The 23,737-nt window shown below is 39.6% G+C and overlaps 1 protein-coding gene and 1 long non-coding RNA gene across 2 annotated transcripts in view; one reads left to right on the top strand and one right to left on the bottom strand.

Moving 5' to 3' along the window:
* Positions 1–744: 744 nt before the first annotated feature.
* LOC118539119 (uncharacterized) lies at positions 745–20,275 on the bottom strand. The gene is made up of 4 exons (XR_004918986.2): positions 20,182–20,275; positions 19,347–19,491; positions 3,985–4,288; positions 745–2,554 (listed from the first exon to the last, which is right to left on the bottom strand). It is a non-coding gene; the product is annotated as an uncharacterized LOC118539119 (long non-coding RNA).
* A 4-nt stretch (positions 20,276–20,279) lies between these two features.
* PDE7B (phosphodiesterase 7B) overlaps positions 20,280–23,737 on the top strand; it is a 314,573-nt gene continuing 311,115 nt past the window's right edge. The window contains exon 1 of the mRNA XM_036097470.2: positions 20,280–20,420. Coding sequence (XP_035953363.1) covers positions 20,400–20,420 — 21 coding nt within the window. The 5' untranslated portion in view covers positions 20,280–20,399. The remainder of the gene's footprint in view (positions 20,421–23,737) is intronic.

Below are 23,737 nucleotides of genomic sequence, written 5' to 3'. Positions count from 1 at the left end.
AATGGTACAGTGAATTCATTCCTTCTAGACCTTTTTTTTATTATTATTGCAAAATAATGCATTCTTCTTGTGAAAAATCAAAAGCTGAGAGGGATAAATCATGCAAATGTAAACTTTCCTTCTGTCTCCCTTAGGTTTTCATTAGAAAGCTTCCGGAAACAGTTTCTTTCAGTTTGGGGAGGTAGATAAGAGGACATCTCCTCACTCACAGCCAGGAAACTATGCATTTAATATTGTGCTAGGACATTTTCCTCACACAGTTAAGAAGGAAATAAGATTCCTCGGGCCCAGGGAGGACACAGACGCAGCAGTATAGCATCACAGAAAAGGGAGGAAGTCTGGCCATGGTTATGCTGTAGGATTTTTTCTTCTGATGCAAAGTCTGACTGAGAACAATGTCCGCCTTGTGCATGCCCTGTCAGGAAGGGTTGGCTGGACCCTGACAATAAGTAGCTTGGCACATAGCTTTCTGAGTTGGTGGCCCAGTCAGGGTCCAGAGTGGGTTTTCTTTTACCTCTGCTCCCTGGCCTGGGCTGCCATAACATTAAAAGAGGAAAAGCCCTTTGAAGGGGCTCTCCACGGTTGAGCAGCACACTGCCTAAAGGCCTGGAAGGATCACAGTCATGGGGAGTACATTTATTTTGTGCTGAGCATCTGAGAAGAGCCATCTCTACCTCCAAGACCTGCTCAGCCTACTGTGAAGGGACAGACCATCCCCATCTAGTTCCAATGCTCTGACCTGTATCTGGGTGTGTGATTCCTCTAGAACTGTGAGTGTCTGTGACTCCCTGTGTGTCCCTGTGTACCCTGTTGGGGCACACAGATAGAAAGGCCTCCCGTTCTGTCACCAACTCGCCCCTGGTGTGCAGGCCTAGCTGCCAGCATTAAGTTTGTCCCCATCCAGGTAAAGAAAGAGGAACTTCCAGGGGCCCCTGGGTGGCTCAGTCGTTAGGCATCTGCCTACGGCTCAGGTCATGGTCCCAGGGTCCTGGGATTGAGCCCCGCATCAGGCTCCCTGCTCAGCGGGAGGCCTGCTTCTCCCTCTCCCACTCCCCCTGCTTGTGTTCCCTCTCTCGCTGTGTCTCTCTCTGTCAAATAAATAAAATCTTAAAAAAAAAAAAAAAAGAAAGAGGAACTTCCAGGGAGACTCAGGACAAAAAAGAAGAAAAAAAGGCAGAGATTCAAGGTAAAACTCTTTTCAGAAGTACTGTTTATTTAGATTGAATATTTTCTCTTTCAAAATGACAGACTGAGTTTTGGAAGGGTAGGATCCCTGACAAATACACCCCTTCATACATAGTCAAAACAGTTCTAGAGATTATGTTCTAGGAAAACATCATAATTCTGTGATTTTCCATATTTCCTTGGCTATACATTATGATAGAACTGGAACAAAATGGCTAACAGGACACTATTTCTCAACATTTTATAATTCTGATGGTCTCTGATTGGATTTCAAGTAAGAAGGAAACCAGTAAACATCAGCATCCATGTACTTCTAATGATTGAACAAAATTTTTAGATGTCTGGTAAACTTTTTTATAAATCTTCTGAAGAAAAAACTAATTAATTTTAATGACATTTTTAGCATCAGAAGATTATTTGGCTACAGAATTTGCTCAACAGTTATTGTTGCACTTATAAAGATAGTATGTTAGCACTAAATCTAATTTATACTAATGAGAGAAAATTATCACTAGTTTTAGGATAGATCATATCTGTCTGATGACTTTTTAAGATATTTGAAGTACCTTGACCATCTTGATGGTTTCTTAGACACTGGGAATATTATATAATCCAGATCAGTGACATTAGGCCTAAGCTGCCTCTACTAAAATGTAGTAGAAATTTATCTTCTTGGACCCCTTTTATTTCAAGTGTACCTGTACACAGTGAGTGCTCAGTAAATAATTGACAGATTGGTAGGGATCACTTAAAGTGCCAAGAGTTTTAAATAGTTTTACAATCTGATTTGTTAGGGATTTAATCTTTATACTTTGCCTTTGCGTTTAGAGAGGAAATAGAGAAAAAGTTATGCTGTTTGGAAAAAAGTAGCATTTGAGTTTAAATCCTATCTCCTAACCATGTGAATTTGGACAGGTTCATATTCTCTCTGGGATTCTATGTGCTTATCTGTAAAAGGCAGATAATGATATTTTCTCAGAGTCATTATGGGGATTGGCTAAGAGCCCATACGAAAGCACTGGCACAGGACATGTTCTAAGTGTACAGTAGCAAGAGCCATTCCCTTCCTTTCACCTTTATGTGGTCCAATCGACCTGTCCTCTACAGGTGTTAACAAAGGAATTATAACAGGTATTGAAGCAGTATGTTCTTTCTCTTAAGTTACAGTAGGAGGGTAAGATAAATATAGTTATTCACTCATGCATTCCTCAGCTCATCCATTAAACCTTTTAACAAACACTCTCTGAGTACCTAAATCTGCCAAGCACGGTACAAAGCAACAGGGTTTACAAAGAAATATAAGACATGAATGACCCGCTCCTTCCAAGAACTTATCAGTTGTCCTCACTGCAGTTCATCTGCTTTCTAACTGTGGAGAGAAAGGAGAAGTCCATCAAAGAACTGGGGGAAAATAAAAAGGTAAAAACAAAGAGAAAAATTTGTTCTTTTTACATTCGTAAAAACTGATTGGTATAGGGGCGCCTGGCTGGCTCAGTCGGTTAAGTGTCTGCCTTAGGCTCGGGTCATGAACAGTGGGTCCTGGGATCCAGCCCAGTGTCAGGCTCCCTGCTCAGCAGGGACTCTGCTTCTCCCTCTCCCTTTGCCCCTCCCCCCGGCTCGGGCGCGCTCTCTCTCTCTCTCTCTCTCAAGTAAATAAATAAAATCTTTTTAAAAAAACTGATTGGTGTGGGCGCCTGGGTGGCTCAGGTGTTTAAGCGTCTGCCTTCGGCTTGGGTCATGATGCCAGGGTCCTGGGATTGAGTCCCGCATCGGGCTCCCTGCTCCTTGGGAGCCTGCTTCTCCCTCTGCCTCTCTCTCTCTGTCTCTCATGAATAAATAAATAAAATCTTTAAAAAAAAAAACTGATTGGTGTAAAAACGAAGAATTTGTAAATAACAATCATCATCATCATTATTTTTTATAGAACAAATTACGCTCTATACAGTGTACCAGGGAAAATTGTGCTGTTACCTTCTGTTTGTAAGAGTCAAAGCAAAGTTAAGTTAACCTTTGGCGTGTGGAATGTACTCTGAAGTTTTCACTGAAGTGAATATTTTCCTGTTTGTCTCACCCTATTTTTCTGAATGTTTCTTTGACTTGTTCTTTTCTGAGTTGACGTATAAGTTCCAGGATATAATTAGTTGATATCATCTTATTCACAAACTCTCCCTTTTCAAGAACTGTTCCCATCATTGTGGTGAGTAGCATTATGTTCCTTTACACTTACTCGGCGTCTTTCTCTTGAAGCTAGGATGTGCTCAGAGTGATGGCTTCTGTAGTTCCCTTTACACATTTTTGCTATCTTTTGAGACTATCTCTTTCCCCAGCTCTAAATTTCAGATCCGGAACAAAGCTTGTGTTTTTCTCAGGCAGAACTGGTACTGACGTACTACTGAACAAGAAATATTTGGACTTCTGTTTTTGCCTGACTTGGAAGGAAGGGGGAAGAGGTACTCCTCAGAGTTGCTTCACAGTGTCGAAGAGAATGGGGTAAGCAAGAAGGCTTCCCAGAACTCCTTTCTGCTCTCTCTACTGCCCGTATGATGTGGGAGGGAGCTTGATTCTGACAGCTGTCTGCAGGGAGGAATTTTTCGCCATTCTCACCTGTAGTTATCTGTCACTGTGGGTAGCATGATTTTTGAACATGGAGATAGGTTCTTTTTTAATGGGGAAAACCCTTTATATCTCAAACGGAGCTACAGGATTTAGTGAGAGAAAAGAAGAAAGTCTGATAAGGTCCAGTAATTAATATTGTTGGTGTTGGACCCTGTTCTTGACCCTAGCACAATCCAAACTCACCTCTAAAGAACATTCAGGACCCAGCAGGTTTCCCTTCCTTCCTGAAAAGCCTGTAGAGTCCTGCCCGGCCATCCCAACTGTCCGCACTCTGAGAGCATGGAGCTGAGAAATAACCTCTGCACCATGCTCAAGGTCACAGCTGCCAGCAGCCCCAGTGGCCTCTGTGGAGCACTCATCTTCTCGCCATATTCACCTTCAGTCTCTTCCGTACCCATGCTCCAGCACCTCAGTGTCCTGCCAGGGGGTCTTTGAACAAAGGTCGTCATCGCTGGCTCTTCACCCAATGGTCTGAGGTCTACTTTCCCTTTTTAAGTTCAAAACAAGCAAATAGCCAAGATGAAAATATGTTCGAAATTAGCTTTAGTGTATCTGTTGGTCTTAAGCAAGCTTAGGCATTAAAATAGAACACACAAACCAACAAACAAATAAGCAAAGCATTGAGTAGGACAGTTATACTCAATCATTTTTATTTTTTTAGCATCAGGATCTTTTTCTTTTTGTTAATGGATACTACAGTGTTGAAAGATTTCATCTGTAAAGAAGACTGCATGCTACATTAATTAAGTTTGACTTCCTACTCAGGCTTCTCTTCATATCACATAAATATGTCCGCTTTTATTATAGTAATAAACCTGTTTTCTGTTTTCATTATTTAAGGACACAAGTAACAATCCACCCCAGAGCTTTAAGCAGCACAGGGTGGTAAATAGGGATTTGCTAACTAAGTTCGTGATGTTCCAACCAAAAATGAAGAGTTTTGACAATGTTGTTGGACTGTGAAGTCTTATCATTTCAATTTAGCTTTTTAAAGATGTAAAAATTGCTCCAGGATTCCCACCCCTCTGCAGTTACTGTTCTTCCTGAACCCCAGGTTTCTGAATTCCTCAAGTTGGGGATCCCTGGTTAGAGTTCGTCAAAAATAGACTTAAGCTTTGACCTCCCCATTTCCTGTGGTTAGCTGCAGTTTCTGTGGGTTGATGCTCATGGAGCAGTCAAAAAGATACAAACATGATGTCCTGTCCTCCTAACAGAAGGTTTTCTACTGCACAAAGTGTGCTAGGATTCTTAGCATACATAGCCTAGGACAGAAAATGTAGAGGAAAAAGGGTTGGGAAGAGAAGGACTCGAGCTGAAAGAATGAGCAAAATTCAGTTCCCCCTATAGATTTTTTCACTCTAAGTGCCATTCACAGAAATTTGGTATCCATGGAGACGAGTGCAGGGCATGCTAAATGTTACATACTCTCTGCAGATACAAAAGGCTAGCTATCCAATTTGATGCTATGTTTAGGAGTAGCAGAGGGAAAGCATTTGAGAAAAGTATTGAATAATTAATTGAGCACCTATCATGTGCAGGGAACGTGATTTGCACAATGAAAATACAAAATATAAAACGAGTGATGATAAATATGGTATCAATTATTCCCATGTAGGAGTCTTGGCAATCTTTAGCATTCTGACTTTTCACAAATCCATAATATTGCCTATGAAAATATGAGAAAATGTTCCTGCCATAAATCTACATTTCACCTGCTGCTTTGGGAGAAAACAAAATATTATCAACTATAAGCAGAAATTTCCCTGAAAAGTATTTTATAATGGAATGATAAACAAGGAAGCAAGGATTTCCAGAAATTGAAGAAGAAGGTCATAACAGCCTTGCGTTGTAGGCTGGTGACAAGAAATGAGGCAAAGCTGGGGACAAAGGGAAATAATTGAGAGAAGCCAGTGTTTGTCAGCATGACAATTTAATCAGGGGCGAAAGAGCTGTCACCACAAGAGTGTGTTCAGAGGAAGAGAGAGTGAGGAACAGTCTGGAAACAAGAACCCGTTCAAGGAAGTTGATAGAGGTTATGACCAGGAATGGGAAGTTCATGGAGCTTTCTGTGAAAGTCAGGGGAGAAGCACCCCTTGGGATAATAGGAATTCACTGGGCTACAACTCTGCCCGAACTCAAGGGTGAATCATAGGCCAGCTAGAAAGAACTCTGCGGTCTTAACTCTCAGTGGAATTGGGCGAGACAGTTCGGCATAGTCTTGGGGAATAAGCCTTGGTGTCTAGAGAATGAGGAAAATGAAATAATTAAAAGCTTAACATTATTCGAATTGCTCTCAGGGAATGATATATATGGATCAATTTTATAGCCTCTTATGAAACTAGAAAGTGCCCCTGCTGCTTATTTATTGGTCAGTGCATGTGTGAGATATGGGTGTTTCTTTCATCTCTAGCAAACATGGAGAAAGTGGTAAAAGCAGTATTGATTCGAGATCATGCTGCATAGAAAAATGTGGGGTTGTCTTGTGCCATGGCAACAAGCAAGCATGGAAGATAATAGGGAGAAAAAAATTGACCACTCTAGAGAAAAATGCATCCATGTTTTCAATCTCCTGCTGCAGTATGTCCCTAGCTATTTTTTTAAACCTGGGAACAAAGAATATTTTCCTGTTGTCAAATGTCTACCTCAATAAATAAGTGGAAGTGACCTATGAGGCATTTAAAATGCTGTATGCTTATGTCTCCATGTTCACATACTAACCATTTGAAATAGTTCTCATGTTAAAAAATTAATTTTACATGTGACCGATTTAACACAATTTGACTGAAACATTTTTTTCTTAAATTTTACTTAACACATCAGATAAAACCAACCTAGCAGATTCATACTGTACCAGGCATCTCCACTTGCCCCTCTCTTGAGATAAATGTTCAAACGTTGTCACACCGTGATTGTACGTCTGAAGAGGAAAATCATTACACACCTGTGGGGTCTTTTGCAGAGGGATTCTGTAGCATATGTGGTAAAGGCTTAGCCAAATCTGCATGGATCCAGTAACTGTAAAAGTTGGCCAGCATCCCAGCCACGAAGCTGCCGGATACATACACTTGTTCTATTTCTTGTTTCTTAAGATTGGTTAAAGCCATTTAATGGCATTGGGATAAGAGATATGAGGTGAAAAAATCAGCCCCTCCTTTAATATAAGGATCTGTTTCTCAGGGAATATCTGGTTTGCTATCATTAAGAAGCATCTCCTCATTTCTCTAGTATTTTTTTTTTTTTAAGATTTTATTTATTTATTTATCAGAGAGAAAGAGAGAGAGCACAAGCAGGGGGAGAAGCAGGCAGAGGGAGAAGCAGACTCCCTGCTGAGCAAGGAGCCCGATGCGGGGCTCGATCCCAGGACCCCGGGATCATGACCTGAGCCGTAGGCAGACACTTAACCGACTGAGCCACCCAGGCGTCCCTCATTTCATTGTTTATATCCACATTGTATATACCGGTTCTGCATGCATTGTTGTTCTTCTGTGGTCCCCCAACTAAATGTAAAGGTGGAGTTTCCTGCTGCTTGCAACCCTCCCTGAGACATAATTTCTTATAGCTCTTCTTCAGTGCGAGGTGAAATGTCTGCTCTACTGCCCTGCCCACTAAAATCTTTGTCCTCCTGCAAAATAAGAACCTCATGCCTAGATCACTCAGTAAAATATCCAACTTCTTTCTCCTGGCATCACATAATGCAGACTCCCAGCACAGTTTAACTGCTTTTGGCTTCCAGCATTGTTTTGTTGTTGTAAGGACCTCCTTACACTCTTTTTTAATTACATCCTTTGACTCACATAGAACTTCTCCAGCCATTCTTATTTGCTTATCAATTCAGTCATTAAAAGGACTACAAACTGATGACCTACTGAATGTCAGGTAGTGTGCTAGGTGCTGGGAACAAATTACACAGCTAGTTAGACCCAGTCCCGTGACTTCATAAAGCTTACTGCCTACTGGTGGTATATCACCAAGTTCTTAAGAAAGGCATGTGTGTGCTTTCCTAAAATACAAATAAAATGTTTTCCTACTCGAGTAGATCCACCAAAGATAACATGTGAGTTGAACCTTTGTTAATTGGAACTCAGGTTTTAAATGCCCTCATGCATTTAAATCTTGTAAAGTTTATTAAGCTATCCTGTAAAATTAATAATCAAACTTTAATTTTTATTATGAATTTTAACTTTTGCAATGATAATTTTCTTAATGTTGATCAATTTTATAATAACTTAAAAATTAAAGCATTTAAAAAATGCAAAAAATTAATCTTTGTAAATGGAATCTCTATTTTAAATGCACTAAGGGTAATTGCTATTTAAAGGAATCCTGATGTAACATTGCAAAGAAAGCAGTTAACCATTGACTTATTTTTAATAAATTGGGCTTTTAAATTATAATTTCTATATTGCAGAAACAGAACCTTTAGCAATGTAAAAAATTTAATCGATAAAAACCAAAATGTAAATTACAGGAAAATACATATTGATATTATGAAAAGAAACACACAAGCAATCGAACACACAAAACCCTTTACCTCTTATGTTCTAAAGAAGCAACTTTCCCCAGAGTCTTCGCCTTACTTAGGACCTATGTTCTGGTGTGTGTTAGTTTGCTCGGGCTGCCATAACAAAATGCCACAGATGGGGTGGCTTAAATAACAGAAATGAATTTCCTCATAGTTCTGGAGGCTGGAAGTCCAAGATCAAGATGTCATAGGGTTGGTTTTATTCTGAGGCCTCTGTCCTTGGCGTACAGATGGATGTTTTCTCCTTGTGTCTTCATATGGTCTTCCCTCTGTACCTATCTGTGTCCTAATCTCTTCTCATAAGGACACAGGTCATATTAGATTAGGGCCCACCCTAACGACCTCACTTTAACTTAATAACCTCTTTAAAGGCCATATCTCCAAATAAGGTCAGATTCTGAGGTACGGGGCGGGGGGTGGTTAAGGCTTCAACATATGATTTTGGGGACACGTAATTCAGCCCATAACATGGCATGTCTCTAGATGAGAAAACTCCAGTATGAAAGTAAATAGCCATCAGAGTCATGACACAAGCTTTTTTTTTTTCCTTCTATAAAAAAACTTCCATGTGGCTTAGGTCATCAGATAACTACCATGTTCAGGGGCGCCTGGGTGGCTCAGTCATTAAGCTTCTGCCTTCGGCTCAGGTCATGATCCCGGGGTCCTGGGATCAAGCCCCGCATCGGGCTCCCTGCTTGGCGGGAAGCCTGCTTCTACCTCTCCCACTCCCCCTGCTGGTGTTCCCTCTCTCGCTATGTCTCTCTCTGTCAAATAAACAAATAAAATCTTTTAAAAAAAAAAAAAGATAACTACTTTGTTCAGAATAGGAACTTTCTAAAGATCTGTTATTGACATGATAACAGCTCCATCTTAGACAGCAGAAAGTAGAGGAATGGAAAATGGATCCGCAAAATGGGTGGAAAATGAGTGAAGAATGAGGCTAGAAAATGCTGCCAAGGAGCTGCCTTCTAGAAGCTGTGCTCATTGAGAGCTGGATGAAAGCAAGGAGGGTGGGAACTGCAGAGAAAATGTTCCTAGCCTGCAGGCTGAGGGAGTCCAGTCACACATAAGAAAGGAGATAACCAGGGGCACCTGGGTGACACAGTTGGTTAAGCGTCTGACTCTTGATTTTGGCTCAGGTCATGATCTCAGGGTTGTGAGATTGAGCTCCGCACTGGACGTGAAGCCTACCTAAGATTCTCTCACTCCCTCTCCCTCTGTCCCCAATCTCTCCCTCTCAAAAAAATAAAAAATAAATAATTTAAAAAAAGAAAGGGGGTAACCAAAGCTAAATTGTAATTTGCAAATTTGCTGTGATGGAGAATTGTTGATGATACGCGTTAAATGGTAGAATTTAGAGGTTTTTTTGCTTCTTGCTTTCCAATTGTTCTTTCTATTTGATATTTTTGCTGTGATTCTGAGCTAAATTAGCACTTTGGAAACATGGTCTCCAAAAATAGTCTGCTGATTTGGGAAACAGTTTTGGTGAAAGAATAGTAGTGTTAGAAGAAAAAGAGAAAATAATTTGAAATGGGAACTATTTTAAATGCAGAGGCGGAAAATCCAGTAGTAGGGCAAATATTTCTCTTTTGTCAAGATTTAAGTAATTCATTCGTAATGAATTTTGTTGCTGATGATGTAAGTTTCCAGCTCATAGTAGGCACTCAATAAGTATCTGTAAATATTATTTAATTTATGCTTGACAAAAACTTTCCTGTGAAGAAGCAAAAATTCCATTTTCAAAGGCATTAAGATGTGTTCTCACTGAATTCTATTCTATCACCAGCAAGGAGGAGGACTCAGATTGGCAGACAAGTTTATAGTGAAACAGAAAGGAAAAGGTGGTATGAGATATACATCAATTGACAGAAATGTGGAGAAGATAGATGAGGAAGTGTGATGTGCATCAGAAGGGTTAGTTCAGGACTCCAGTGAGGAGAACACTAAGCTTGAGGGCTCTGTACCAGGTGAGAAGGGCAGAGAGAAAGGGTGATGACCTGCTCTAGACTCCATGGAGGTTGTTAGAGATTATACCCATCTTAATATTCAAAAGAAAATTTCTAAATTTTAAAATCCTACCTGTTTTACCTTTCTTGAAACAAAATTTTTCTTGGATTCTGTGACACCACATTCTTTTTTTTTCCCCTCTTATGTTGCCACTCTTTGTCTCTATATTATATATATATGTGTGTATATATATATGTATATACATACATATATATATATTTTTTTTTTAGAGAGAGAGAGATGTGGGAGTAGGGGGAGGGAGAAGCAGAGGCAGAGGGAGAGAGAAAATCCCAAGCAGGCTCCATATCCAGCACAGGGCTCCATTCAGGGCTTGATCTTACGACCCTAAGATCATGACCTGAGCTGAAATCAAAATTCAGATGCTTAATCAACTGAGTTACCCAGGCACTCCTTTTTGTCCATATTTTTAAAGGCTTCTCTTCGTTTGACTAGCCCTTGAACATTGGTGATCCTTTTGGTTTTGTTTTTTTTCCAGACCTTCTCTGTTTTATAAATCTGATGGAGAGGGGTGCCTGGGTGGCTCAGTTGGTTAAGCGTCTGTCTTTGGCTCAGGTCATGATCCCAGGGTCCTGGGACTGAATCCCACATTGGGCTCCCTGCACAGCAGGAAGCCTGCTTCTCCCTCTGCCTACTTCTCCCCCTGCTTGTGCTCTCTCTCTCTGACAAATAAATAAAACCTTTAAAAAAAATCTGATGGAGATGTACTAATGTGCAATAATGTATATTTATTATGTTTTATATAGGTTAAAAATATCTTTATTTATAATGTCTTTGATCATATAGAAGACTTTAACTTTGGCGCAAGATATTTTATCAATGTTCTTTGTTGTGGCCTTTGCTTTACTACCTTTTTAAAGGTCTTCTCTGTTTTGATATCTCTTATATCCAATCATATGTTTTCTGGCAACTTTGTAGCTTTGGCTTTTCGTGTTTAAGTCTTCTATCTAACTACAGTTTATATTTGTAAATGGATTTTGGAATGAATCTAAGGTTAACTTACTTGGATATTGTATTTACAAATGACTAGCCTTGTCCCAACATAGTTTCTGAAGCAGTCTATTCCTTCTTCACTCATTCAAAACACCACATTTATCATATGCTAAACTTGATATACATATTGATTCACTTTTAGACTTTGTTCTGTTCTATTGATTTATTTTTCTATTTATTTATACCTACATCAGTACCCTGATGTTTTAGTTTTATAGCAGTTTAGTAGCTATAAAAGATGTTTTTCTGTTTTCCTCTCAGCTGATTTAGCATTATTAACTATATTTTACATCTTGAAACACAATTTTCCTTAGATTCTATGGATGCCACATCCTCCTTTTCTCTTTTTATGTTGCCAGTCTTTGTCCAAATTTTTATAGGTTTCTCTTCCTTTGCTAGCCCCTAAATATTGTGTTCCTTTTGGTTTCTCTTCAGATCCTTTTCTATTCTCATGCTAGGCACACTTTCTGAGTGATTCCATCAGCACATATGGCTGATTTCAACCATATGTATGATGGTATTCAAAGCTGTTCTCCTAACCTACGTTTTTCTGCTGAGTTTTATAGCAACATATCCATCTTCACTTTGATATTAAGTTCCAAACTGAACTTATCATGTTCCCTGACAAACCTAACTCAGTAAATGGCACCCATTTCCCATGGCTGAAACGTGAGTGTTGTCTTTGATTGTCTTGTTCCTTATTTTCATCCCATAGTAAGACTTTCAGCTTTCACCTTCAATCCATCACCAAATCCTATGGAAGGCATCTCCTAAACAACATTAAATTTTCTCATATCTCTCCTTCCACATGACCACCACCCTCATCCAAGCTACTGTACTTTCCCTCCTGGACTTCCTGTCTCCAGACTTCTCTTGTCTGGTCTCCACACAACTGCCAAAGTTATGTTTCAAAATACAAATTTGATCATGTCCTTTATTGTTTAAAAGTTTTCAATATATCCCCATTTCTTTTAGAATAAAGTCCCAATTTCTCATATGACTTAAAAAGCCGCATATTGTCTTCACTTATTCTTCCTTTTTTAAAAGATTTATTTATTTATTTGAGAGAAAGAGTGTGCATGCACACATGCGAGTTGGGGAAGGGCCAGAGGAAAAGAATCTTAAGCAGACTCCCCACTAAACGTGGAGCTTGACATGGGACTCTATCTCAGGACCCTGAGATCCTGACCTGAGCCGAAATCAAGAGTCAGACTGAGCCACCCAGGCTCCCCCTGTCTTCACTTCTTATCACTCCAGCCAAACTGAACTTGCTCTGGTCCCTGGAGTAAACCATGCTCATCTTCACCTGTCCATGTTTGTGTTATCATTTCAGAATTCATTATTTTGTACCCTCCCTTTTTTTATTGGAGCAGCCTTTAATCATTTCAGGTATCCCTCCCTTTTACCAGAGTACCTTTTACTTATCCTTTAGAATTCATCTCAGATGTCACTATTTTCAGGGAGAAGCCTTGATTGAGTTAAAAATCCGGTGTTGATTTCTCTCCTATACACTCCCAAATCATCCCAAACTTCCCCTATCACATTACTCACTCCACTGTATTGTAATCACGTGTTTAATTGTCTGTACTCAGCACTAGACCATTCAGCTAATAGGAATACACTACTGCTATTTTAATTCCCTACTTGCAGACCTTTAATAATCCCTCATTCCGTAATGAGTAAAATTCAAATTTTAGATTTAACTTTCTACATTTTCACTGGTCTGCCATGTTGGGTTCACAATATATTATTCCTTTCCCATGTCCTATACTCCCATATCTTATACTTAACCTACAGGTCAGTCTCTCAAGATAACATGTCTTCCTGGTTCAGGACAAATGAAATCTCCGACATTATGCAAAGTCTTCCCCTTGTGAGAAATAATCTTCCCTTTCTTTGAATTTCCATTGTGTCTCTTCCATCTTTAGAGCCCTTGTTGCATCTTTCCTCTTATTACTATTATAAGAACATGTATATTACCCTTTAAGTCAAGTATATGACTTTTTTTTTTTTTTGCCGTCTTTACTTTATTACTAAACCTATCTTTTGGTGAAGAATCTTTTTTTTAAGTAAATGTGTTTATTTATTTTTAATTTTTTTATTAACATATAATGTATTATTTGTTTCAGGGGTACAGGTCTGTGATTCATCAGTCTTACACAATTCACGGCACTCACCATAGTACCTACCCTCCCCAATGTCCATCACCCAGCCACCCCATCCTTCCCACCCCCCTCCACTCCAGCAACCCTCAGGTTGTTTCCTGAGGTTAAGAGTCTCTTATGGTTTGTCTCCCTCTCTGGTTTTGTCCCATTTCATTTTTCCCTCCCTTTCCCTATGATCCTCTGTCTTGTTTCTCAAATTCCTCATATCAGTGAGATCATATACTTGTCTTTCTCTGATTGACTTATTTCACTTAGCATAATACCCTCTAGTTCTATCCACGTTGTTGCAAATGGCAAGATTTCATTTTTGATGGCTGCATAATATTCCATTGTATATTCATACCACCTCTTCTTTATCCATTCATCTGTTGATGGACATCCAGGCTCTTTCCACAGTTTGGCCATTGTGGCCACTGCTGCTATAAACATTGGGGTGCAGGTGCCCCTTCGGATCACTACATTTCTGTCTTTGTGGTAAATACCCAGTAGTGCAATTGCTGGGTCATAGGATAGCTCTATTTTCATCTTTTTGAGGAACCTCCATACTGTTTTCCAGAGTGGCTGCACCAGCTTGCATTCCCTCCAATAGTGTAGGAGGGTTCCCCTTTCTCCACATCCTTGCCAACATCTGTCATTTCCTGACTTGTTAATTTTAGCCATTCTTACTGGTGTGAGGTGGTATCTCACTGAGGTTTTGATTTGGATTTCCCTGGTGCCAAGTGATGTTGAACACTTTTTCCTGTGTCTGTTGGCCATTTGGATGTCTTCTTTGCAGAAGTGTCTGTTCATGTCTTCTGCCCATTTCTTGACTGGATTTGTTGTTCTTTGGGTGTTGAGTTTGATAAGTTCTTTATAGATTTTGGATACTAGCCTTTTATCTGATATGTTGTTTGCAAATATCTTCTCCCATTCTGTCGGTTGTCTTTTGGTTTTGTTGACTATTTCCTTTGCTATGCAAAAGCTTTTTATCTTGATGAAGTCCCAATAGTTCATTTTTGCCTTTGTTTCCCTTGCCTTTGGAGATGTGTCTAGCAAGAAGTTGCTGAGGCCAAGATCACAGAGGTTGTTGGCCTGTGTTCTCCTCTAGGATCTTGAAGGATTACTGTCACATTTAGGTCTTTCATCCATTTCGAGTCTATTTTCGTGCATGGTGTAAGGAAATGGTCCAGTTTCATTCTTCTGCATGTGGCTGTCCAATTTTCCCTATACCATTTGTTGAAGAGACTGTCTTTTTTTCACTGGACATTCTTTCCTGCTTTGTCGAAGATCAGTTGACCATAGAGTTGAGGGTCCATTTCAGGGCTCTCTATTCTGTTCCATTGATCTATGTGTCTGTTTTTGTGCCAGTACCCAAGTATATGACTTTTAAAGGTAGAGATAACATCTGTTGATCTCTGTCAACCCCAAAAGTATGTTGAACATACACTACTGGGTTCTGCCAATAATTTATGCTCAATAAGTACTCCTTGAACAAATTTAATATCTCTAAGGTCACTGAGAAATTTATCTTTCTTGAGATGCAGCACAAGAAAAATCATATTTTCTATTCCACTAGTAGAGAAAATTGAGAGTTAAATTATAAAGGAAAGAAAATGACTAAGAGTGGTCATTTCTGTGAGTCATGAGCTATTTAAAAAGGGAATTTTTATTCCCTTTTTAAATGAAGAGGCTGAAGTAAGGTGGCTCCTTCTGGATTATTTTTATAGCTAATAAATTACAGAAAATGTGGCCACTTCACATGTTGTGTTTCAAAGAACACTCCAAAATATATGTTAAATAATGGTGCCTCAGAAAACCTGTTAGTATTTTAAACACAGTAGTCTTAGATAAATATTATTGTGTTTGGTGGAAATGATTAGATAGATATAGATATAGTGACAGACATAGATATATCCTTAAAGTTTTTCAAGCCACAAGTGGTGAAGTATTTGTATCAGGGACAGGAGAGTTGACAGTCACCTCTAGGAAACATTGACATTGTATATTGAATTTGTTAGGACTCTTCCTGCTATAAGGAACAGAAAGCCAACTGAAATGGCTGCAAGCAAAAAAAAAAGAGAGAATTCATGACTCACATAACTGTATTAGTCCATTTGGATTGCATAACAGAGTATCATAGTCTGGGTACTTAAACAATAGAAATTTATTTTCTCACAGTTCTGGAGACTGGAAGACCAGGATCAAAGTGCTAGCAGAGTTAGTGTCTGGTGAGAGCTCTCTTCCTGGCTTGCAGACAGCAGCCCTTTGGCTCTATTCTCTCATGGTGAAGACAGAGAGCTCTGGTGTCTCTTCCTTTCTTACAAGGGCACTAGAACTATTAGATTAGGGTCCCACCTTTATGATCTCATTTAACCTTATTTACCTCCCTATGGGCCCTATCTCCAATTACAGTTGTATCGGGGGTTAGGGCTTCAAAATATAAATTGGTGTGTGTGCTGGGGAGTAGGGGGGAAGGTAGGAACATTCAGTCCACACCACCGACTATTGGAACTTGACTTCTGAGAGGCCACTATCTTGGTTGTGTGTGTACCTCCATGGCCACTCCTTTTTGATCTCCTTTGCTAGATCATCCTGAATTTCCCAATATCTACATATTGGAAGATCCCAGAGTTTAGATCTTGAGTCTATTCTCATTCATCAAATGATTTCATGCCCTCCCATAGTTTTCAATAGCATTTCATCTGCCCTTAGCTCCCCAGAATTATATCCAAACTGCCCATATGACATATCTATTCAGATGTTTCATGGATATTGTAAAGGTGACACGCTGTCTGGTATCACTTTAATTCATGAAAACTAAACTCAAATAAGCCCTTAGTGCTGTTGGCCATCATATTATCTTCTATGATAACTCCTGCTTTTTACTCTTCTGGATGACTATTTCACGTCTCTCTTCAAACCTTCACCACTTCTTCTATCCTGTCTCTTACCCAATACTCCTAATTCCTATTTTACTGAGAAATTAGAAATCACAGAGAACTTTCACAATCTTGCACCACCGTTACAATCCACCTAGTAATACCTCTGCCATTTACTCTGCCTTCTCTTCTGGTTCTGTGGATGAAGCCTCCATGCTGCTTTCCAAAGCCAATCATTTTATACTAGTGTTCCATCAATGCTGTAGCAGATTCACACAAACTTTATTAGTTCATAGATCTGTAGGTGGCTTGGCTAGGTACTCAGCTTAGAGTCTCAAAAGCTGAAAACAAGGTGTCAGCAGGGCTGTGTTTCTTTCTTGAGGTTATAGGGAAGAATTCATTTCAGGTTGTTCATTCAGGTTGTTGGCAGAATCCAATGCCTTGCAGCTGTAGAGCTAAGGTGATTGCTCTCTTGCTGCTATCAGCTGGGGACAGCCCTTAGCTCTCTCTGGTCCTTGCACATGGGTCCTACAACTGAGAACCAGTAGCAGTATGTTGAATACTTCTGATACTTGGAACTTCTCTAACTTCTGCTGCTTCATCTTCCTTCTGCTTCCAGCCAGAGAAAGTTCTCTGCTTTTAAGGGCTCATGTGATTAGATTGAGCACACCAGATAATTTAAGACAATCTCCTTCTTTGAAGATCCATCACCTCCATTATATCTGCAAAGTCCCTTTTGTCATGTAATATAATATATTCACAGTTGTCAGAGATTGGGCACCTTGGGGGGCAATTGTCTACCACAGACTCCATGTGCTCCATCTATTCCCCCTTCTCTCTTCTGCATCACTAATTATTCTTCTCAACGGGATCTTTCTTATCATTGCATACAAAATACTGATATTTCTCCCATGTTAAAAAGACCTCCTTGACTCCACTCTCCCTTCCAGTTACTACCCCATTTCTCTGCTTTCTGTGGGGAAAAACACCTTGAAAGAATTGTCTATACTGTCTGCCCCCACTTTTCTCTTTACATTCTCTTTTGACCTTTCACCCTTTCTACTGTACTGAACCTGATTTTGTCGAGGGCACAAATGATTACACATTCTAAATTCAAGGGTCAATTTTCAATCTTCATCTAACTCTCATTTTACAAAGCTTGATTATTGAAAATTTCATTTGTCTTCCAAGGTATCACCCTTTTGGGGTTTTTTTCTTACCTCTTGGACGTTCCTTCCCGGTCTCCTCCACTGATTCTTTCTCATATTCCTGACTACTTAATCTTGGACTGCCTGGGGCTTTTCCACCTGTACTCATTGCCATGGTAATTTCATCCAGTCTCCTGGCTTTAAATACCTTGAATATACAATGACTTCCTAATTTATATCTATATCCCAGAACTGTCCCCTGAACTCCAGGCCTATATATTTAACCATCTACTCCACATCTCTTACTCAATGTATCCTATGTAATCTTTTACTTTATTGTTATGATCTGTCTCCTCTCAGAAAAATCTAAGTTTCATGAGGGTAAGGGCCTTTGTGTTTGTTTGTGTTCACTGCTTCCTCTCCAGCACTTAAAACAGTGCCTGCACAGAGTACATAATCAATAAATATTTGTTGCTGTTGAATGAAAGCCCAGGACTACTTTTTATTTCAGCTCAAAACCAGGTTCTTCTTCCAGTTACCCCCTATCAGTAAGTGGTAACTCTATTCTAGTTTGCTCAAGAGAGGATCCTAGGAATTATTCTTGATCCCTCTCTTTCACTCACACCCCACATCTTGAAATCCTGCTAATTCTACCTGGTACACACACGCGCACGTGCGCAGATGCGCGCACACGCGCACACACGTACACCCTTCCAGAATCTGGCCCCCTTCACCTTTCCCACCTTCACCCAAGTTCAAATCATCATTGCAATGGCCTCATTATTGGTCTCCCTACTTCTACCCTTGCTCCTCTAGAATCTGTTTTCCACACAGAAGAGAGAGGAAATCCCTTTAGAATTTATGTTGATCATGGGCATCCCTTAGTTCAAAACACTCTGATAAGTTTTCCATCTTAGAATAAAGTCTAAATACTTTAAGTGGCCTGTAAGATACTACCTGATCTTGCCCCAGACATATCTCCCTAAACCTATTTCTTCCTTTTGCTCATTCTCTTCCAGCCACTCTATTTCCCTTATTCTTTGAACATGGCCAAACATTCACCTGTCTTAGGACTTTACACAGCTTTCTTTGCCTGGAATGCAGAGACACAGATGACCTGCTTCTTCATTTCATTCAGGCCTCTGCTCCAAGTTGCTTAGTGCTTCCATTATCATTATACCTAAAACAGCAAATGCATATGCACACACACACGATTTTTTACCCTTACTTTCCTTTCTTTCAAAGCCTTATTACCAACAGATATTATATATTTACTTATTTTTATTGCCTGTCTTCACCCTTCCCCCAGATGTAAAGTACATGAAGGCAGATACTATCTGTTTTGTTCGTTGCTCTATCTTTAACATCAAAGATGAACCCTAACAACTACAGGCTTGTTTAACCCTACCACATTGGCTCATAGAGAGATAGAAAAACCTCATTTCTCAAATAATCAGTATTAATATTTGAAAAAGGACTCTGGTCTTTCTTGAGTGATGTGCCTACCCCTAAAACATTTTCTGTGTCTAGAGCAATGAAGAAAACTAATTGGCCAGTCTGGATCACATGACCCTCATAGTTCTGTTATGGGGTGGGATTTCAAGGGGGGAGGTATAGAAGAGGGCCGGGGAAGGCTATGCAATCCACAGGGAAAGGGAAGTTTCCAAAAGAAAAAAAAAAGGTTCTATTAGCAGAATGGGACGGGGAAGAAGGGAGAGAATATGGGGGAGGCAGAAATAACAGATGGCCACCACTGAGATTTTCCAGAGTAGGAAGAGAAATACGGGGATAAGCTGGGGCCCCTGGTAGAGGAAGTATCTTTAAATAACTGTACCTTCACATACTTTGGGTGAGGACTTGCTGAAACCCCAGGCACGGCTCTATGGCATCAGCATGCCCTGCTTCTTGAATGACTCCTTGTGGGGAGTTGCAGGAAGGATCTCCCTAGCATGAATAATCCGGAAGCTTCACCACAGAAGCTGGAGGAAAGATAGAAAATCAGGGATCAGCAGCATAAACAGGATTTCTGTTTTTCACTGCACATAATATTGCTCACCAGCTCATTTGCAGAACTCTGCATCCATGACTATAAAGATTAACTGACAGCTCATTTTTAGGTAAGGTTGACAAAGAGTTAGTTTTGAAATAAGCAACAGCTGTGAAGTGGGCATATGTACATAGACTCACATTTGGAAAAAATATATATAAATCTTGCCGCTATTATTAGCTCAAGGCTTTTGTCTAGTTTTTGTTTTTGTTTTTGATATACCCAACCACAAGGCATTTTAAATTTTTAAAATTTATTCCTGAATGTAGAAAATGTTTCATGGGTTCTCCTGAGAGTGGGGTGCCCAGGCTAACCACAGGCACACACACATTCTTCCCATAGTACAGTACTTTAAAATTAATAGCACATGCAGAGGAAAAACTAAACCCTTTGACGTCACTCTTGAAATGAGGAAACATAAACAGAAAAGGCTCCACTCCAGTAAGCTGCCAGAGTTGAAGCCGATTGGTCTCTGCTTTTCCTTGCCTGTGGCAACTGACAGCACCTCCCAGCCTAGCAGGCCGGCGGCCTGCGTGCTCCCCCAGCCAGTCGGGGGGTCTGGGCACTGCAGCAGGCTCGGCTCTGTCCCAGCGCTTGCCTGGGAGAAAAGTCGTGTACTCACCCAGAGAGAATCTCTCTTTCTACCTTCTTTCTCTCTCGATTTCTCTGTGTGCTTTTGTGTTTCTTTCTTTTCTTTTTTTTTTTTTCTTGTTTTTACTTAATTATATTCCTAATCCTGGATGAAGTTGCTGGATTCTGCAGCACAAGTCTTCATGAACAAGCAGCACCGCTCAGAGATTTCACGGCATTCAAAGGTCACAGAACTGCCACTATGGTTAAATGTCTTGTTTAATGGTTGAGGTAGGTACAACAAATTTAAGCGGCAAGCTCATTTTTCTTGAGAGAACAGAATCACAGAGAGATGGCAGGAGTTTTATTTAAAATGAACCTGTACATATATATATATATTTTTGGTCTGTGATTGTTACTACAGCAACCAGCTTTTGAATTTCCTTCCTTTTTCTAGGCGAACTGACTAAACATTATCACTTACCCTGAATTAACCATTTCATTCCAACCAGCCTAATGAGAGACTCCGGGATTTTTACTGCACTTTGAGCCCCCATGGAGGAGGGCTCCTTTTCCTTCTTTTTCAATGAACGCAATATTTCTTCTTCAACATAAATCTTAGAGTTGGGTCGTTTTTCTTTTTGGTGGAGACAGAACAGGAAAATATTGGTACAGAGACTGGTGAGGGTTGCAGGACAGGGAAAAAGAAAATCAGGTTTTTTTTTCCTTGAGTTTGTCATGTTGGTTGATAGCAGACTTCAAGATGAAGAAATTAGTAGGAAGGGAGGAGTAAGTTGATAATCAGGCTGAAGGTAGAAAAACCTACAGAAGGTATGTCAGAAAAATGAATTCTTGAGGAAAATGCACTTTATCACCTTGTTGCATTAAAAAAAAATATTCTGAACTTGGAAGTCGGCAGAGAAGGTACAGGCACTGAGTTAGATGACCAGTGGTTAAGATCTTATTATTTATAAAGGAAACTAAAAAGTTCTTTATTAATACTGTGAATTTGCTAATTATCTTTTCCTACAAGAGTGGAAAGCAGAGTGAGATATTTAATTAGGGACCTTAGTGATTGAGCTGGGGATCTAATTAATCATCTGTAGATTCTGTTCTTCATGTGCTTTAGCCAGAGTGACTGTTTGAGTAAATCTCTTTGCACCAGAAGTCAGTCATATACAGTAAACACACTAAATGCTGCAGGAAGCAGGGCAAATAACACAGAGCTAATGTTGTTTTCAGTGACACATTATTATTATGCATTGAGGGGGATCCCTGCTAAAAATCATTTCTGTCCAAAGAGTCCATTTCTGTAAAAGCAATTCCAGTAACATATGGTTAACGTGGATTTCCTTATTACCCTTCTCAAAGTTATGCAATAGCAAGACAGGATTATTTGAAACCATGACTCTGTTTCCAAAATTTCTTACTTGATTTTTTTTTTTTTAAGATTTCTGTTCTCCACCTCGAGAAACAGAAATTTTAAAAACTGGGTCATGTTGGAAATATTAAGCAAGGTATCAAAGACATAGTGCATTTCAAAGGGTTAACAAAATTAACTGCATAAGACTGCATAAGACTCTAATGTACTAAGTTAACTGCATAAGACTCTAATGTACCAAGTTAAGAACTGCAAAAATATTAGCTCCGAAATGCAGAGGATGTGCTGTGAATGGACAATTGCTTTTCTGCAGCGCCTAGTGGGAAAACAAGGACTTTGTGTGTTGCAAATTCGGCTCCTCCATTTCCTCTGCTTTATCTTGTATCACCGGCCGGGGAAACAAAGATGGGTGTCAGTAGTTGCGTCTTGATTGACATTTTCTCTAATAAAGTGAAGTTGCTTTTTGTCTCAAGTAGAAGCCCAAAGTTAACTAGTTGCAACTCCAAAGACTGTATCCTCTTTATAAGGATTTTTATCTGGCACTATAAGCTGTCCAATTTCAGACTGTACTGACTCAGTTGAACAACAGGAGACAAAAATCAGGGGTGACTATATATCAGCAAATTAGCTGGCAGAAACCCTTTTTTGAATCAAGTTACTTAGGGTAAGGGTGGAAAAATCCAAGATGTGTCAGGAACAGACATCGACTTAGGGAAACTCACAGTACATCTTTTGGTGCTTTACACGGTGTTCAGCACAAAACTATTTATTGTCAGTTCTCAATAAATACCTAGTTAAAATGTTTGCTGAGCACTTACTACCCTTCATATATTGTAAATTATTTAAATGATTTTGAAGTATGGCATTTTCGACTGTCTTTGAAAAATGTTTTTGGTATTAGTCCAGCCTAAAATATAATCTGGAAATCAACACATCAGTAGTACAGAGGAGGGCATTCTAAACGTTGACTTGTGTTATTTTCAGCCAAAGGACGTCCTACTTCAAACAGATGCAGAAGTAAAATGACCAAATTTCCTCAAAGTGGGAATGTACCACTTTGAAAATGCATCTGCCTAGTAATTAATCTTCCAAAGTCTAATTTGTTGTTAGCTAGGCTCAAATCACGGGGGAAGCTGCTTGTCAATTCACAGAACATAGTGTTGGAAGGAATTTTTTAAGCGCTAGACTAATCTCAAGCAAGATGAAGAGGGCTTCATTATATTAAAAAGACTTCTCAAAATTGATAATTAGGATAGACTTCAGAACATCTAAATGTAAAAGCTAACAGGTAGTCTAAGTGGTTCAACTCACAGTGACTTTTGGGGGACAACTTATTGGGGAAAATAGGTAATTTACTGGGACCCTCGATGTACAGAATGTTATTCAAAAATTCACCATCCTATGGTAGACACACATGTGCTACTTTGCACATGTATCCCAAAAGTAGCCTACAGACAAGTAGGAATCTCTCCTCTAGGAGGTACATCTGGCTGAAGAAGAAGGGATTTGGCATTTGGACATGCAATGGGGCCCTCTCTAACAGTGCCTCCTCACGGTGGCATTTGCATTTCTCTTAACGGTGTGCCTTGGGGAGCACTTTCGTCATCCACACAGGAGCAGCCTTGTGATCAGTACCATTGGCTTCTAGGGGCATCCTGGGTGGCTTTGTGGACATGCTAACTTTGATGCGTGAGATGATGCATACTTGGTGTATTAGCAATTTTTAAAGTGATTGATACGGAAATTTAGAGGAGAGAAGGGATAAAGGGATGAAGAAACCCAAACTGACTGAATATCTACTATATACAAGCATTGTTAGAGATTTGAATGCAGAGAGTGAAGCGTGTCGAAGTTCTAGTGTATAGCCAAGGTATTTATAATTTCCAAAGAATCACTTCTGTATTTAAATGATTTCATTTGTACTTAGAAAGTGACTGCATGGAGCACACTAAAACAAACAAACAAAAAACAAAACAAAACAAAACAAAACACCAAGAACAAAAAACAAAAAACAGTAGGCAGAGACAGGGGCCCAGGGTGGGCATCCTCATTCAGGCTTTAAATAGCTGGGTAACTCTGAGCAACTTGCTTACTCTTGACCTCAGTTTCATTATTTATAAAGGAAACTGGTTGTATTGTGTTTCTAACAGTCTTTTTTAGATGAAACATTTTATAGTATTCTTAATTTGGAGTTTTAAAAATAATTCCATTTATATATAAATGTGAA

Source organism: Halichoerus grypus, chromosome 9 (assembly GCF_964656455.1).
Source record: "Halichoerus grypus chromosome 9, mHalGry1.hap1.1, whole genome shotgun sequence".
Classification (NCBI taxonomy): Eukaryota; Metazoa; Chordata; class Mammalia; order Carnivora; family Phocidae; genus Halichoerus; species Halichoerus grypus.
This window is presented reverse-complemented; position numbering and strand designations above follow the sequence as displayed.